The sequence below is a fragment of the Ammodytes marinus genome (genome assembly GCF_949987685.1).
Source record: "Ammodytes marinus genome assembly, chromosome: 17".
NCBI lineage: Eukaryota > Metazoa > Chordata > Actinopteri > Uranoscopiformes > Ammodytidae > Ammodytes > Ammodytes marinus.
The window spans coordinates 22,648,965-22,666,323 of NC_137221.1; the positions used below are offsets into that span (position 1 = coordinate 22,648,965).

At 42.9% G+C, this 17,359-nt stretch overlaps 1 protein-coding gene across 1 annotated transcript; it reads right to left on the bottom strand.

Moving 5' to 3' along the window:
- Positions 1-4,884: 4,884 nt before the first annotated feature.
- On the bottom strand, positions 4,885-10,867 carry nudc (nudC nuclear distribution protein). Its single transcript, XM_080045439.1, has 9 exons — positions 10,686-10,867; positions 9,959-10,039; positions 9,612-9,827; positions 9,439-9,519; positions 8,719-8,832; positions 8,184-8,378; positions 7,702-7,785; positions 7,497-7,615; positions 4,885-5,143 (listed from the first exon to the last, which is right to left on the bottom strand). Exons 1-9 carry the CDS (start codon positions 10,755-10,757, stop codon positions 5,092-5,094), a joined length of 1,014 nt encoding a protein of 337 aa, XP_079901565.1. The 5' UTR covers positions 10,758-10,867; the 3' UTR covers positions 4,885-5,091.
- Positions 10,868-17,359: the final 6,492 nt, after the last annotated feature.

Below are 17,359 nucleotides of genomic sequence, written 5' to 3' on the forward strand. Positions count from 1 at the left end.
AAAAAGTTTAAACAGTAGGCCTAGTGAATGTAAATATATCGGGGAAGGGCTGACGGTGACTCGGGGTGCAGCATATTCCATCGGTTCGTCTCTTCTCCGCCACGGTCCTCTCGTGTCCACCGCAGAACAGCTGTTAGTGTCATTCTACCTGCAGCAGGTAGCAGGTAACAATAACGGGTACGGAAATGATCCGTACCCGTATCTAACTCATTATCCGTGCTTATCCGAATACATATTCGGATTCGGGCTCATCCCTATCTACTAGATAAAGTACATGGAGCAATTAAAGTTGCAGGACTTTTTTTTTTTTTTAGTAAACAACAAAGGTTGAAAGTAAAAGAGTCACTTGGCCCATACTTGGGTGTGTGTGTGTGTGTGTGTGTGTGTGTGTGTGTGTGTGTGTGTGTGTGTGTGTGTGTGTGTGTGTGTGTGTGTGTGTGTGTGTGTGCATGTGTGTGTTGGCATGAGTGCCTGTTTATGAGCAGTTGTCCAGACTTAGTGTGGAGGATGTTTGCTGATGGTCTTTGCTCAGTCTGGAGTGATAAACAGGTCCTGCTGGGCCCTGGGTCATCTCTTCCCCTCTCACTTATATTATGGTGTGTGTACGTGTGTGTGTGTGTGTGTGTGTGTGTGTGTGTGTGTGTGTGTTCTGTGCATGTGTGTGTGTGTTGATCTGAGGACCCTGAGCGGACTCAAGCCCTTTGTCCTGATGGCTGATCCCCTCTGTACACCCCAGCCTGCAGCCTGTGTTGGCCTTCGCTAATTGACAATTGGAGTTTGACTTTGCTCACTGGCCCTCTTCTCCGCCCCTGGAAGTGTGTGTTCCAAATACGCTTTACAGAGTGTGTCCAGCACCCAGGTGTTGAGGACAGAGGGATCCTAACTACAGATGCAGATGTTGGTTCTGGTTTCACTGGTGCCATATTGGGCCTGTGGATATAAGGTGGTTAATAGCTGCAGTAGTACCACAGGTTTAGTGTGGGTTATAACACTTAATTCTAATGGAAATACAGATAGGGGCCAAAGTTGATTTATGTTTTTCATCAGGCGCTGACAGTCAAAATCTAAATGTGACCGATGATGAAGAAGACGCCATGTTTTCGTGCCCACTCTGCCCCGGCGTACCCTCACGTATCCAACCCTTCCACTTCCAGGAACGGGCACACCGAGCACAGGGCTATGGAAGGAAAAAACAGTTGGCCTCCGCAAACAGCAGCATTATGGCGGTGGTGAGTCACATTGTACAAGGCCCCCAGCACAAGGTGATTTACGAGGGAGCGCTGCCAAAAAACAAGTTGTCAAGTCTGGAACCAGCGAGTCAGCGCAGCGGCAGGGAGGTTGTGTTTGCCGACCGCCCCCTCGTCCCTGCCCCCAGAGAAACCCTCAACCCCATCCCTCTGAAGTCTGTGTGCCTTCGTTAATGAAGAAATTCTGGTACCTGGGTGAGACATTGCTCTCAGCTGAGCAGACTGTGCCTCCTCCGTGCCCTCAACCCCAGCACAGTCACACTGCCGCCCCACCCAAACTGCTCTCCCTTCAGGCCCTAGCTGGCTTCACCTTCCATGCAGCTATAATGGAACTAGAAGTTTGGCTACTCCAATGATCCCTAATATACGGCAGAATCCTGCAGCAACATTATAATATAATTAAATAATATAATTTTCGGGACCAACTTCATCCCAACCGATGACGGGATGGGATTGTGGGATTTAGATTGCCATTAAGTTTAGAGGAAACTCGGTTCTTTAAAGATTCCCGTATTTTTTTCTTTAAGACACATTTCTTGCTAATTACTATGAATAGCACTAGAATGTGAAGACATTCTCCATCTCATCCGAAAGTTTCACAGTGGCCTCAAACCGAGACTGGTGCTGACACATTAAAGACCCAAAAACTGACCCGAATCCATCGATTTTATAATCGTCACCCATCATTGACCACTAGCTTCCATTGCTAACGGCAATGGAAGCTAGTGGTCTCTTCTCCCCTTCCCGCTATAGGCTTTGAGTATCTTCTTGAAAACATAGTATGCGATTGGCAATGCATACTGGATTTTTCTTTCAGCGCACAAACAGTACGGACTGGCAGTGGATCGAGTGAGGAGATATTCACTGATTTTGACAAAAAAATATTTTGACAACAAGCCTTCTCCAGAATCGTTGACTCCACCTTTAATGTACTCACTTTGACCATAACCTGCGACGTGATGTCACGACCTAAAAGCTAGATCCTATTACAGCCATTTGTACTATCTGGGTGACTTTTCAATGTTAATGAATTTTACAAATAGTGTTCCCTTTAAGCTGCCCTATGTGTCCATAGACCCCAGTTCAGACCTGCCCTCTGTGATCACTAGGTCAGCCTTTGCAATGGCGCCATTGTCCAAATGAGACAGATGTCTGAGCGGTGTTTTTGAACTACATGAGCAATTTCACACATTAGGAGGACTTGCTAGCCAGCATAAGCTAATGTATGTCTCCTCCGGTTCGCCACAGTGATGGCGACAGGCTCTCACCATCCTGACAGACCAGTCCAGTTAGCTGTGGACAGTCACACCAGCAGCAAAGACTTGTAAGCAAACTGGTCCTCACTGAAGTAACATTTAGCAGAGGAGCATGATATCCACTGTGGTCTGAGTGAGAAAGCGTGTCTTTCACGCGTTGGTAGCGGCGTGCTGATTATCCTCACGTTTCACAAGACATGTCCACCACTGCATTCACAAATAACACCATGTTATAATAGTAAATGCGTTCATGTAAATGTCTGAATGATTACATGATTACGGTGAGCTTCTATTTATTTGGGTAGCACATCAGTTTCATGTGTGATGACAGTAAAAGTCCTAACATTTTACTTCCACTCACAAACATAAAGGGGTAATCCACCAATTTCACACATCACAGTCGGTGTTGGGGAATACTACTAAATGTGAGAAAAAGCCGCATGAAACCTTTTGTAAAATCTCCAAACAGAATGAATATCTCATCAAGTTTCTTCATATACATTCTGTTATGTATTTTTGAAATAGCTCTATAGTAGTTTTCAAGGGTAGCGGCAGGGTCAATATTCGTATTGGATTCATACTGCAAATTAAACAATGAGTGAATGGAATTTTAAAATGGATGTTCTGAAGTGACTGTACACTATATTACTGGAGCCATATACATAGAACTCAGAATGGGGCAGAGCTGTTGACTCAAACACACATATTTGATCATATTTTGCATCACATGTCTGTGTATTAGCAATGGATGTAAAGAGGAACAAAGCTACTGTAGCACTGATTTTGTTTGCAATGACTTTACGTACATATTGTCTCGGCTATGTGGTACTACCTTTAGCAGATATTCCTCCCTGCATTTTCCCTCATTGCAACCCAACTCCCATGGTTTCATCAGGACATGTTGATTGCTACTGAAGATATTAATGATTTCATACAAATATTAACTATTAAAAACACTATTTATTTGCTGAATTATGTATCACTGAGTAAAGTGAATAGGGGTCAAATTCACTCGATGAATATATTATTTCTTGGATAGATACAAGACAAAAAAAATAACTCCCCGTTTCTGAACTACGTCTTGTACAAAGCTACATGATGAAATGTGATTTTTCAATTAACTTGTTGACCATCTTCTATAACTTAGCACCACATTGATAGGAATGGTGGTGTGTACTCATTGCACCTTCACTTTTCACAGTAATGCTCCACCTTCCAGAAGTACGCTTTACACTTAAAAGGAAAACACTGCTCCCTAGTGGTTCAACATTTTAAATCTTTCCACTCATGTGCATTAAAAGATGAACAATTAAAAGTCAGCGCACAGCTTACATCCGTTATGTTAGAAACCACAGCCCAAGCCAAAAATCTTGGTGTTGTCGTAGACTCCGACTTGAATTTCAAGAAACACATTAAATCAATTAATAAATCAGCCTACTACCACCTAAAAAACATATCAAGAATTAAAGGATTTATGTCTCAGCGAGATTTAGAAAAATGTATCCATGCATTTATCTTTAGTAGACTTGACTACTGTAACAGTGTCCTTGCTGGCCTTCCAAAAAAATCTATCAGACAGCTTCAGCTAATTCAGAACGCTGCTGCTCGAGTCCTCACTAGGACCAAAAAAGTGGATCACATTACCCCAGTTCTGAGGTCTTTACACTGGCTTCCTGTCACTCAAAGAATTGATTTCAAAATACTGATGTTGGTTTATAAAGCACTAAATGGTTTAGGGCCAAAATACATTACTGATATGCTGATTCGTTATGAACCGTCCAGAGCCCTAGGTCGTCTGGGACAGGTCTACTTACAGTCCCTAGAGTTAGGACTAAACAAGGAGAAGCAGCTTTTAGTTATTATGCACCAAAAATCTGGAACAAACTCCCAGAAAACTTGAGGTCTGCTGCAACTCTGTTCTTTTAAATCGAGTCTGAAGACTTTTTTGTTTCCATTTTAACCTGCAATTTTTATTTTATTTGCTTCTTTTATTCGCTTTTAAATGTTTTATAATGTGTTTTATGTATTCTAAACTTGCCCCTGTAAAGCACTTTGAGTGGCCTTGTGTCTGAATTGTGCTATATAAATAAACTTGCCTTGCATTATTGCTGGTCCATATTGTATATAAATGAACTGCAACATTTTAGTGGCTAAAAACTCATTGCACAGCAGTGGCTTTTGAATGGGAGCCAAACTTATCACATGCTGAGTTCAGGGACTGTCTTGGCCTTGAACTCTTTAAGGTTGTGAACATTCAGAGTTTGATTTTTACAGTTTGAGCTCACTTTGCATTACATTTGACTGTTTCAGGGCACTGATACTCAACTAGCAAGTTAGTTAGGCTGACGGTTCAGGAAAATAAAAACCACTCACACATCATGTCAGATTGATTTTAAATTCCTTTATTTAAAAAAACAAAAAATCCAGAAACATCTTTAAATATTGAGACGACATGCAGAGGGAGAACGTGGGCCTTTCAGTCATCCACATATGAACACAGGAACCAATGCACGCAACACGTTAAGTCAACAAAAAGCAGGTCCAGTATGGAGAGAACAGAAGGATTCTACAGGTGAAGGCTGTCGCTCTCAGCTGAATTTGGCTTTAGAGAAATCCATCTCTGGATGCTGGGACATGAACCTGAAGGGACACAAGCAAGACAAGGTGTCACCAAAGAAGAATGAACAAATCTTCATTGCATTTAAATCTACATGTCAGATTGTTTTTTTAATATATATATTTTTTTAAATCAGATTAATCACAGGATTCTGTGGGTTAATCACGATTAATTTTACAATTCGAAATATGCCCGAAAAATTCGAATTTTCTCTGTATATTGTTGTATGAACGGAAAGATAAATGACAGAAGGTGGATATGTACATTTAAAATGAGTATGTTTATTAATTGAAAATCAAAATGATGGTTTTAATACTGAAAATAAATTTAAATCAAACTAAAATATATAGGCCTACCTACCAAACTATAATTCAATTGATCTGTCTATAGAATAGGCTATAGAATGGCATTTATTTGGTGAATCAATAGGTTGTGCATTCTTGAATACAACTTGATCACAGTCCGCGGTGTGTGTGTGTGCGTGTGCGTGGGTGCGTTTGTACGCGCAACCACGTCCTAGGGGACTGTTCATGTGTGCCAGGAAGCCGACGTTATGTTGTGTTGATCACACACACCTCTGAAAACTGCAGACGTTTGTGTCCTCGCGCGCTCTGAACAGAGCGGACAATGTTTCTCCTCCTGTTGCTTCGACATCAACTGTCACCCGCGGCAGTTCATTTTATATAATATCTATGCCCCCGACACAGACGTGACCGTTAGCAGTTTAAAACTTTAAAACACGGCACGGGCTAACGTGCTGCTATGTTTGGCTGCGCGCAGCTACTGATCCTGGGTCAGCCACAACGTAGAGTGACTGTAGTATAGAGCCGGTAGGATGTACGGGGCGGATCATACTGCACATGCGTTAAAAAAATTAACGCCGATAATTCCAGAAATTAATCACCCTGCGTTAACGCGTTAATTTTGACAGCCCTATTTTTTACATATACATTTGTTTATACATTTTTATCATAATATCTAAGACATACCTGACATGAGACTCGAATTTTGATCAAACTTTTCTCTTGCTGCTTTATTTCTGCATTGCCAACATTCCCCTACAGAGCACAGAGGGAGTAGCCTGGAAATCCAGACCTGCCGCTTAATTTAAATTTAGATTTGCTTTGCCTGTTCATCTGGACATGATCCGTTGAAGCTGATTAACTATATCGGAAAATTCTGACTTACCAATCAAATCGTTCTTTCTGATATGGGCGTGCCAGAGCCCTATGTATGGGGCTCTCGGGCGGGCGTAACCGGATGACAACAGTGCTGGGCATGAAAACAACAAAGATGGCTGCGGATACGTCGTTTCAGTTTGAAATGGCTTTGGCCTCGACATTTAACGGCTTGCAAGACGGCACTCAAATCTTTCATTAGCAAGTAAGAGGAATGTTCTGTTTTGACGACCGACCACGGCAAAATTTTAATTTACCAGTTAACCCCACTGTTTCCTAAATGAACAGGGCTTAATATGTCACCTTCTTCATTGCTCTGATTGGTTGTAGTGCTATCCAATTGCATACAGAGGTATTTGAAATGCACACGTAGGTCCCGCCCCTTGAGTTGGGAAGGTCTATTGATCGTGACCAGACCCTATATCATTCTAGATGTGGGTCGGGATTTCCAGGCTACAGAGGGAGGACATTTTTATCTTAACTTACAGCACCTCCATCTGGCCAATGACAGAATTATCTAACAGCTAAAAAATATATGTGATCCCTCTGAAATGACGGAAGCAGACAACACATTTGACTGGACACAATGTGAACTCTGTGTCAATAAAACAACAGAGACTCTTATAAAACTATATGAGAACTTTAGAGGCGGCTTTAACGAGCTCAGAGAGGAAGTGGAGGTCAGACATGTCTCCTGTGGTCTGGACCCAGAGAGGCAGTGGAAGAAGACAGCTCCTTTTACTAGCTTAACTTGCCAACGACGTAATACAATGTCTGAACCAATACCGTAACAACTTAAATTATTGTATTTAATTAAATGAAAAAAGAAAAAATTATAACCTTATTGACTTTTAGAAAATCATATTGCAAATCAATTCATTATATATCCGTCAGAAAAATCATTATTTGAGATTATCTGAAGGTGCAGTCGTCTTTGCCATGGACCACAATGCGGAGGGAAAGCCTGGCCTTGGGCACAAATAAAAAAAAACACACTGAGGGCGGCTTTGAAATTCACTCTTATAAACTCTTTATATGCCATAAAGCCCATGTTAAACTGACTGCAGAGTGTCTGTTTTGGAGGGTTAGCCCGTAAAACCAAAGATGTCAGCTAACAGAGAATTTAAAAAAATCCTTCAGCTTTCATGATAAGCACTGAGCTAATCTGAGACGAGGTTATGCTACACTGGTAACTTACTTCTTAAGAATGTCTTGTTTCTTCTGCTCCTCGGACGTGGGCAGGCCCATTGATTTCTGCCTCTGGTCATACATCATCTTCTCCACCATGCCGCGCGTCTCTCCGTCCAGGTCCGACAGCTGCAGACACACAGTGAAGGACGTTAATGCACCTTTAAAACAGGAGGAAGAGTACACCTAAAGGATGAAGCTCTCCATGCGTTTACCTTGGAGTTCTCTGGATTCACTTTCTTGGTGTTAATTTCTGGATCCGTGGTCACGAGCCTGCTCCACCACTCCATTTTATTAATCTGAAATCAAGGAGTGTAGTTAAAGACCTACTTCACCGGTGTGAATATGAAGGTGTATTGAACTCTGAGATCCTATGTAGTATACATGTTCAAACATTTTAGGAATCGGTTCATCCTAGCCTGAGAAAAAGGCAAAAAGAGTGCGTTATGGTCTCACTGTCTAACCCTACATTTTCCCATGCGAGACATCACACATGGTAAAATGTAGGGTTAGGATTAACAAGACAGCTGGGCCAAAGGAAGACTGAGGTAAGAAAAATCTCTTTCATTATATTATAATAGCGATTTTATAATGATAGAATGCCGGTTCCATATGGGTGAAGTATTCCTTGAAGCTCAACAACATAGCAGTTTGATTGTTCACTGACTTGGTAACAGTCAACACACTCTGTTCTTACCTTTTCCAGGTGGACGGTAACAACCTTGCCGTCGTCGATGAGCCAGGAGCTCTCGTCCATCTTGACATCGTTGTAGAGCTCTCCGTCTATGACAGGAGGGTGTCCCTTCAGGCCCACTTTGATGGAGCGTTTCTGGATGTCCACCACCACGTCTCTCCCCTTAATACGGAACTTCACATCAAAAGGCACCACCAGCTGTTGGGAAGAGGGGAAAACATGTTCAGCTCTGTTGTATTCACAGCTAAACTGACTTTGGGTGGTTAAATGTGTTACCATTAAAACAACACGCCTAGTTTAAAAAGGGATGGAGTGTGGGGGGCCATCAATAGAAGCTTCAGTAACTTGACTTTCTGTACAACAACATTTAGTACAAAGCAAATAGCTAAGCTCATGTGTGCCCTAAAGTGTGGCTGGCTTTGCAAGCAAGATGAACAAACACATCCCGAGTGGCTTAGTGAACACACTTTGATGATGCAGGATCGATTCACAGAAAAGGTGAGTGTACAGCATGGCGCAGAAGTCAAGAGACACTTACATCCACTTCAGACAGGGTCTGTGTCCACCTGTAGGTGGGCATGTCAGCGCCGTTATCTCCATTAGGCTTCATCTTGTCTTTGTCCTTCTCGTCCTCCTCTCCTTCAGACTCATCCTGGAGACACACAAACACACACACATTAAGACCAGTGACACATTATACAGCTCACTCGCGTGCGTTTACATGCAGACTCATAATCAGGTAAATAAACGAATAAGACTTCAACAGGAAACATTAAACACCTTTATCCGATCTACTTCGCACACAAATCTGCACATTAACGGACAAGCAAAGTCGGATAAGAACACCTAGATAACTCGTTCATAGTCGGCATTCTATCTGCATGTATACAGGATCGCACATCTCATATCGGAGTTCTCGTTCTGCGCTTGCTCGAGAATCCCTACGGAGGATTTTACAAGGAAGTGGAAGAAGACAACGTAATAAATAGTAGTGTTGTTGCCGGAAACAAACCGGAAGTGGCTCTATAACCACTTGTTGAAAGGGCTACAGCGCCACCTAGCATAGCGGAGTCAGCTATGCTCTGGCCATTTATAGAATATTTGAAAGGCCATGTATACTCAGACAAGTGACGCGGTCCGTTCGAGTGGCAAGTTCAGTATACGTCTTAATCCAATCTAGTTGTCCCATGGAAACGCACTGACTAACTCCCAACACCACTCTTTCACCAACCATTCACAGTGCGACCGATCCACTCACCCCCTTCTCTTTGTCGGCTTTGTCAGTGGGCTTTTCTGCGTTTGTCGGTGCGTTCTTCTTTGTCTCCTCTTCGTTCTTTTTCTGAAATGATATAAAAACACAATCATTTACACAATAGAACTAAAAAATAATCACTTACATGTAGCGGCGCACCAAAGGCTCCCAGCAGTCACCTCGTCTAGTTCAGACTGAAGTTTCTCCGCCTCCTCGTCGGTCAGTTCCTGAATCCTGGGCCCGTCCTCAGCGCTTTTCTTCTTCTTCCTCTCTTCCTCCGCCAGCTTGGCCGCTCTCTCCGCTTTCTCATTCTTCTCCTTCTCCCGTCTCACCTGCTTCTCTTTGTGGGCCTTCAGCGCCATTTTACTGTGTTTGGCGAAGGAGTCTTTGACTAGCTGAAGGGAAGAGATAGGGAGGAAATGAGAGGGTGAGGTGCAGGTTTGGCCTCTGTCACAATATAGTGCACTGCATTGGCTCAAGCTACACAAACAAGCTGCTCATATGGCAACAGTAACATATCGCTCACCTTCTCTGGAGCACCTGTATCATCGCCACCGGTGTAGAAATCCGTTTTGCGGCGGAGGAAGCTGAAAAATGTGTTCACCAACTGTTGAGAGAAAGGGGAGACTGTCACAAATTCTGTCCCAATCATAATGACTTTACATTGTATTCAAGCATTGTTGGCCTGCCTGCTTCAGAGTAACCTTGGTAATTCGTATACACATCTATTTGCTGTTTAAATCAAGTGCACAACTTATGGTGTAGCAAACTACTTAAACAGATAATCCTCAACTGTCTCAGGCTTTGATCATTCAATTCTATGATCCGGCATGATATTCATTTAACAGAGGAAAAGTAATCTATTTTTAAAGAATTCTAATATAAAATGTCAGCCATTTGACACCAGCCAGCACCATGGAGAAACATTTACGATTCATTGCATAACACCTTATTCGAAAATAGAACTCCAAGAAAAATTATTTTAATATGAACCAGAATTGTATTTGATTGATATTTCAAGTGGCTTTATTTGTCACGTGTAAGCCGAATTCAGCGGAACACATCGCTAAAGAGACAAACCAAATGTTATGGTCTGTAAAGGGTGTAATGACGGCAAAATCAGGTGAAATCTTAACATTTTATTTTTCTGTAAGTAATATCTTACAGGCGAGGTATGACTCCCAGCTCACGCGCTACCACTGCATTAGCTTGAACGGTAGCTGCTTTAGCACGTTAGCAACACACTTGGTTACCTCTTGTATGCCTCCTTCGTGCTGCTGCGCCAAAGAGAGCAAGATGCCGTCATACTTCTCTTCGTCGCTCATATTGGTGGATCAAGAAAAAGGTTGAGTGAAATGTTAGACGTGAGAGGAAGAGCAGAAAAAGTTGAGTTAGCTACGATGCGAGGGGCCCGTGGATTCACGCCGTTCACTTCCTGGAAACAACCTCCTGCGGCCCGACCTTAGATCGTTTGGACCAATTGCAAGAAGGGATTTTGAATGACAGCCAAAGTATCCAATTAAATAAGAGTACCGGGTCAGGGTGGGAGGCGCCCAGAGAAGGTAGAATTTTCTAGAGAAGAAACAAAATATATGTTTTTAAATTGTGGCTATATAATTCGGAACCACTGCATTATCATATATAGCCTCCATATAGGCATAGGCCTAATTCAAATGCAATAGAAAATAGTGTAAAAAAGCAGTTTTTTGTACTAAATTTGATACTATTTATTAAAATGTAGGCTATTTAATCAGAGTATTGTGAACAGTGTATTGAGAAACCCAGCGTTGATGTCATATATTTCATTTTGAGGGTTACCAGGGCCTTTAATTCATTCACAGTTCCCCTAATAAGTTATTTGCCACATCACACGCCTGTGTGTTTTTGCGTGCTAAAAACACCCACAATATATAATCTAGGCCTATAATATTAATCACTGTTACATGATCATGCAGCAACATAGGCTGTAGGCCTATATTTTTCTGCACAACCCACTGGGTCACTGTGTTGGTGGGACTGTCCATGCAGACTTTTCTACTGATTATTTTATTTATTTATTTTTACAGGGACAGCGCACAATAAAAAACAATTGCACCAGAAATAGCAGCTAATTTGCATGTAGTCCCAACCAAAATGTGTTCGTATAGGCTATAAGGTTCAGTTTCAGGTTTACGGACTATATAGGCCGATTTATGGACTAGACCTGAACCAGCTGCCCAGAACGCATCATGTGCAGCAGTGGGTCTTCAAAGTGGATTAAATTCATATTTTTTTAATCGCAGACCGAGCAGGCATGCACAGATAATAAATCTTTATAGGCCTACAAGGGAATAAACAGGTCGTAGGCTAATCATCCATTTGGAGATTTATAAGAACATCTCAAAGTTACTGACGCGCGCTAAAGTCATGGAAACAGAACAGAACGCTCACATCAGAAGGTGATATAAACGCCATCTGACCCGTCCACCTTCTCACTTTGCACTTGACACGAGTTGACCTGCTGCAAAGATAAGACTGACCGCTGAAAGCCCAACATCTCTCTGAAGAACTGAAGCTGAAAGCATCTGGATAACACACCACCTTATTGAAGAAGTGAATCAGAATAATACGAAGAAAAGCAAACAACTAGCCTACAGGAGAAATGATCGGAGCACCGACCAGCGGGGGACACCTGCTGCCTGGAGGCCCGCATGAGCCGGACATCCGACGGGAAGGTAAGAACCAAACTCATGTTTGTCCTGGGCCGGGTTCATAAAATAACCTCTAAACACTTAGGAAGCTTCCTCAACGCTAAAGTAAGCTTTACTTGTTGATTTTAAAGGTGGACAAGTAGCCTGACGGAGTATTAAATGGCCTGTTTTTTAACTACAGATTTGCAGAAAGTTGTCTTTTTCTCGGTGTAAAATAGTTTTTAGTCTGTTTGGAATGTTTCAAAAGTCCCGGGAAATGTGTGGAACACGTTAACATGTGGTGTAGTGATTTGAAAACACTCTTATTTTCACAATTTGTTCCAATTTGGCGTCAAAAGTTTAGGAAAAATAGATGATGAACGGGACATTTATTTTAAATTTTTTCATAAAATGCTTCAAAATATATCTTTGTGTAACCATGGAGACGATGGAACTATTAGTAGAGGACGTTAGAACGCGCAGGTGTAGACGAAGCAGGGCTCGTTCAGTGGAATGATGAGTTCACTTGTTGCTGTGGAAACACCTGTCGGCTTTTTTGAAGTTTACAGCTAGTCTCGTTCGTGCGGATTTTCAGAGTTGAGATTTTCGGGTTGCTAGTGAAATGGGCTGCGCTATGCCTCAGTCCGAGTGCCCATTGGATCAGCGTGCGTAATTACGCGTCGTTCATGGCGCATCAAACTGGTTGATGTCAGTATTTGACAGCAGTCTTTGCAAACCACTTGGAGACTGTCTAATCCTGCAAACACACAGTTTAATCAGTGTGGAAAATCCTCTCTTCCTCTTACTTCGTATGGTGGCACTTAACAATATCAGAAGCCTTTATTAATCATCAGGGCAATTCGGTGTTTTCAGCAGCACAAGGACATGCATAATTTGATATAACTTTAAGATCTGGGATTCCTTTTATATTCATCAGAGGATCGGTTTTGTATTATTGTCAACGATCTAGATGCAATCTTTAGGGCCCGTGTCCACCTAACGCCTTTTTCGAGCGCACAGCCAGCGTTTAACGCTGGAAAAAGGCGTTAGGTGGACACGGGCCCTTATTTGTTTTTTTAAATTAAATACGGAGAAATCATATGTTGGATAAAGATAGCTTGAAAACAGCCACACATCTGTGATACAACCAGACCTTTGACATGTGGTTATTCTTTTCTGGGTTACATTTCCACCTGTTGTAATGCCTCTGTGTGGAGCTTGCAGATGAAAAGCACAGTTTCTATCAATATGTGCTGTTCAGCTGGTGTGTGACGTGGCCTGCTTGGTCTGGTGTGTGATTGTGTCTGTGCTTATGGGCAGACACATGAAACCCAAATTATATTGTTTCATGGTTCAGGTTAGAATGAGTGAAAATCGTCATTGTTCTTACAAAGAGATGAATGGTGACGGTGCATGTCTGGGACCTGTGTGTGTGTGTGTGTGTGTGTGTGTGTGTGTGTGTGTGTGTGTGTTTGTGCTGGTTGATGTATTTCTTCTTGACTTCATGCCTGCAATGTGTTTTTCCATGCACTATTATCTGTCATAATCAGAACATTTCACACACACACACACACACACACACACACACACACACACACACACACACACACACACACACACACACACACACACACACACACACACACAACACTTTCCTCATTATTATTACCTCAATCTATTTAGAATTTCTTAACTCTGTATATTGTTGTATTTTGGCCCAAATAAAAATAAATTGAATGAGAAGTACGAGTTGTCTAACGTTTTCCTTGTGCGTTCACTTTTCCCCTCAGATGTCTTCTACGAGGTGGAGCATCCCGGCGCTGCAGGCTTCCGTGAGCTGATCAGGATCTCCGGCTCTGATGGAGAGGAGGTGCAGGTTGTATATGTTTTTCAGGAGGACATTTTAGATGAGGAGGAAGAGGAGGAGGAAGAGGAGGGAGAAGACCTCGGACCGTTCTCTGATGATGAAGAGCTGTTGGAGAACAGTGACACCGGGTCAGACTCGGCGGGTGAGTTTTCCGACTGGCGCAGCGAAGACTCCGGCTACGAGTCCATGTCATCAGAGTTACAAGAGGAGGCAGACTGGGAGGAGGAGGGTGATGAAGAGGAGGAAGAGGAGATGGAGGAAGAGGATGGAGAGAGTGAGGAAGAGGAGGGTGAAGAGGAAGAGGTTGAAGATGGCGGTGTGGTACCTCTTGGCTGCGATGATGTGCCGTCGCCTCCCTACGAGTCCTGGAGTTTCCTCCTGGAATGTGAAGATTCCACCTCCTCTGTGTCCAGCTCCAGCTCCTCCAGGAAGAGGAGCAGGGAGGAGGAGGAGCAGCCTCCTGCTCAGAGGCCCAGGAGGACCAGCTTTGAGGACGGCTTTGGAGAAGATGAAGAAGAAGATGTGCACACTCCTTCAACTTCACACTTCAGAAGCTGGGACAGATACTGGGAGGTTATCACCAGGAACTCCACCTGGTATGACGAGGACAGCCAAACGGATTAGGACTTCAGCCCCGTGTATAGACCGACTGTCCATCTGGAAACAGTCGTTGCGTCTGGAGGCGCTGGAAGCGCACTGGATAGCATAGCGTCTTACACCAGGGATGAGTATTATCTGATGGGGTGATTCTTTATAGTCTTAATAGAACTAAGAACTCTTCTAGCTGGAGCTGACGGTTCCATGGGAGGAGAGGATGGTTCAAGAAAGAAAGAGGGAGAAGTACCAGGAGCTGGTGGAGGATTGTCAGAGGAACGGGTGGAAGACCAGCTGTATGCCAGTGGAGGTGGGCAGTCGGGGGTTTGCCAGTCACTCCCTGAGCAAAGCCTACGGCACACTGGGAATAACAGGTGCAAACTGAAGAAGAGCCATAGGCAACAACGTGGAGGCAAAGGAAAAAACCTCCAGACGGCTCTGGTTGAAGAGGGGTGAGCAGTGGGGGCAGTAGACTGTCCATCTTGAAACAGTCGTTGCGTCTGGAGGCGCTGGTAGCGCACTGGATAGCATAGCGTCTTACACCAGGGACAAGTTTTATCTGATGGCGTGATTCTTTAAAGTCTTAATAGCCTCCAACACCTTCAATATTATATACGTATATAATGCTATTATTATACATATAATGATACATTATATCTTATACAATACAGTATTAGAATTATAATACATAACATTACAGAAAAAAGACACAGGAAGTCATGTATGCTTAGCCTGGTGAGACCAGCCTGATCCTGGAAGCTTCACATTTGTTCCTCCCTGATCAGTCTGGGATTTCTCAAAATCTAATGTTTGTCCCTTAGTGGAAGGCAGCCCCTGAATGGGTCATGTAGTCGTCAATCTAGCCTCAACCGATGGAAAGCTGGTACGGCCCAGTCTGACTGGAGGCTAGATTGATGACTACATGAACCAATCAGGGGCTGCCTTCCGTTATAAGGGACAAACATCCAGACTGATCTGAGAAAACACATGTGAAGCTTGCTAGATCAGGCTTTTCTCACCAGGCATCAGTTTTATCTGGTGGCTGGATTCTTTGAAGTCTTAGCATCCGACACCATACATACTGTATGTTATAGGACAGTGCATACAGAAAGTATTCACAGCGCTTCACTTTTTCCACATTTCGTAATGTTACAGCCTGGCCTGGAATAACGCTGGATAATTTATTTTATTTTAGCATCCAACACCATAAGTATGATATAGTATAAGATAATGCTAATATTTATATAAAATATAGTGATATATCTCATATTCAAATTATAACATAACGGGGGGAAAAAAGTATAAGATTCTGTCATGGAAAGGAAGTGACGGAAATAAAGGTTTCAAGACACAGGAAGTCATATACGTATACTAGCTTAAACCTGCAGTGTGTAGAATTTTGGGTTTTATTTCCTAGCAGATTTTGTAGAAAGTAATTATAATATCCATAGGTACATTTAATTTAGTGCATAATAGCTGAATTTTTTTTTTTTAATTATTTTTTCCCTTAGAAAGGGTCTCATATATGTCCATATTTCTGCATATTTTGGACCAAGGCCTAGTGCCGCCATCTTGAAAGTGTCATAGTTGGAATGTCATCAGGTGCATTGTTTAAAATGTAGAATTGTTCTTGTCCTTGAAGGCCACTGTAGCTTCTGTTATTATTCTAAAGGGGTGGGGTTACCCAGGGAGTGTTGCATTCTAGAACTTTGTAGAACTTTCTTGATGTCATATTACACACTGCACCTTTAAATGTGATACAACTATTTATTAGTATATTATTTTCGCAACGCCAAACCATGTAAAAGCTAGGTGATGTTGCTAGGCCAAATCAATCTTGAAGGTAGAATAAAACCTCAACTGAACTACACTGAGACCTGCAGCCTCACATCAAGCTGCTCAACTGGATGCTTTTCCACCTACCCAGGCCTAGTCTGGAGAGAAGCCCCACAAAACATGGGCTGCTGGGCGGAGCCAACGGATATGAACAGCCAATAATAGTATTCCTTATGGTGCGGTTGATGAAAAGGGATGTGTCGAGATTCAAGTTCTCGTAGCCGCCATATTGCTGCAAAGCGAGGGCTGTTACCCTCTCCCTCATCAAGCAGAGGATCCTGTCTCAATACCTCTGCTTTAAGACCAATTTACAAAACAACAAACGTTATACCTTCAAACTGTAACACATTGTTCTTCACAGATTGCCTCACTTGAATACACTGCTGTACCAAAAATTAACTACAGAATGTAAGGCGAAGTTTTAAGTAGCACACACACTTTGCACACTAGATGGCACCATGCCTACAGCAATGTGTTCTTGCCAATACCAACTAAGGAAGTGAAGTCAAATAATCAAGACACACGATTCAAATAAAGAACAAATTTATTTCAAAAAAGTACTCCTTCAAGCTGCACACCTGCTGCACCTGTCGGGAGAGCAAGTCACATTAGAGATCAGCCTTGAGCACACAGTAAACAGAAAGAAACAAGTACTAAATAGAAACTCACCTGCTGCTTCTACTGAAACTGACTTGGAGACTTGAACCTCTTCCACAGGCTCGCCTGATGAATGCTCGGCACCCGGGCCTCGGAGGGCACGCGCTCCCTCGTGGGAGCAGCGTAGGTAGGCAGTGGCTTCCAGACACTGGCCTGGTTCTGGACCTGGTAAGACAGGCTGGGTCGTGTGGGTGCTACGTAGTCCTCTTGTGCCACATTCTGGACCTGGGATTTGTAAGACATGCTCTGCCTCTGGGGTGCTGCGTAGGTCGGCTGTGGCTTACTTACAACCGCTTGCGCCTGG

What these genes read in the sequence shown, in the direction of transcription:
- nudc (XM_080045439.1), bottom strand. Translation starts at nt 10,757, where the DNA reads ATGAGCGACGAAGAGAAGTATGACGGCATCTTGCTCTCTTTGGCGCAG. An exon ending in ACGAAGGAGGCATACAAGAG is followed by an intron (nt 10,040 to 10,685) that starts GTAACCAAGTGT and finishes TTCTCTCAACAG; the next exon opens with TTGGTGAACACATTTTTCAG. An exon ending in ATACAGGTGCTCCAGAGAAG is followed by an intron (nt 9,828 to 9,958) that starts GTGAGCGATATG and finishes TCTTCCCTTCAG; the next exon opens with CTAGTCAAAGACTCCTTCGC.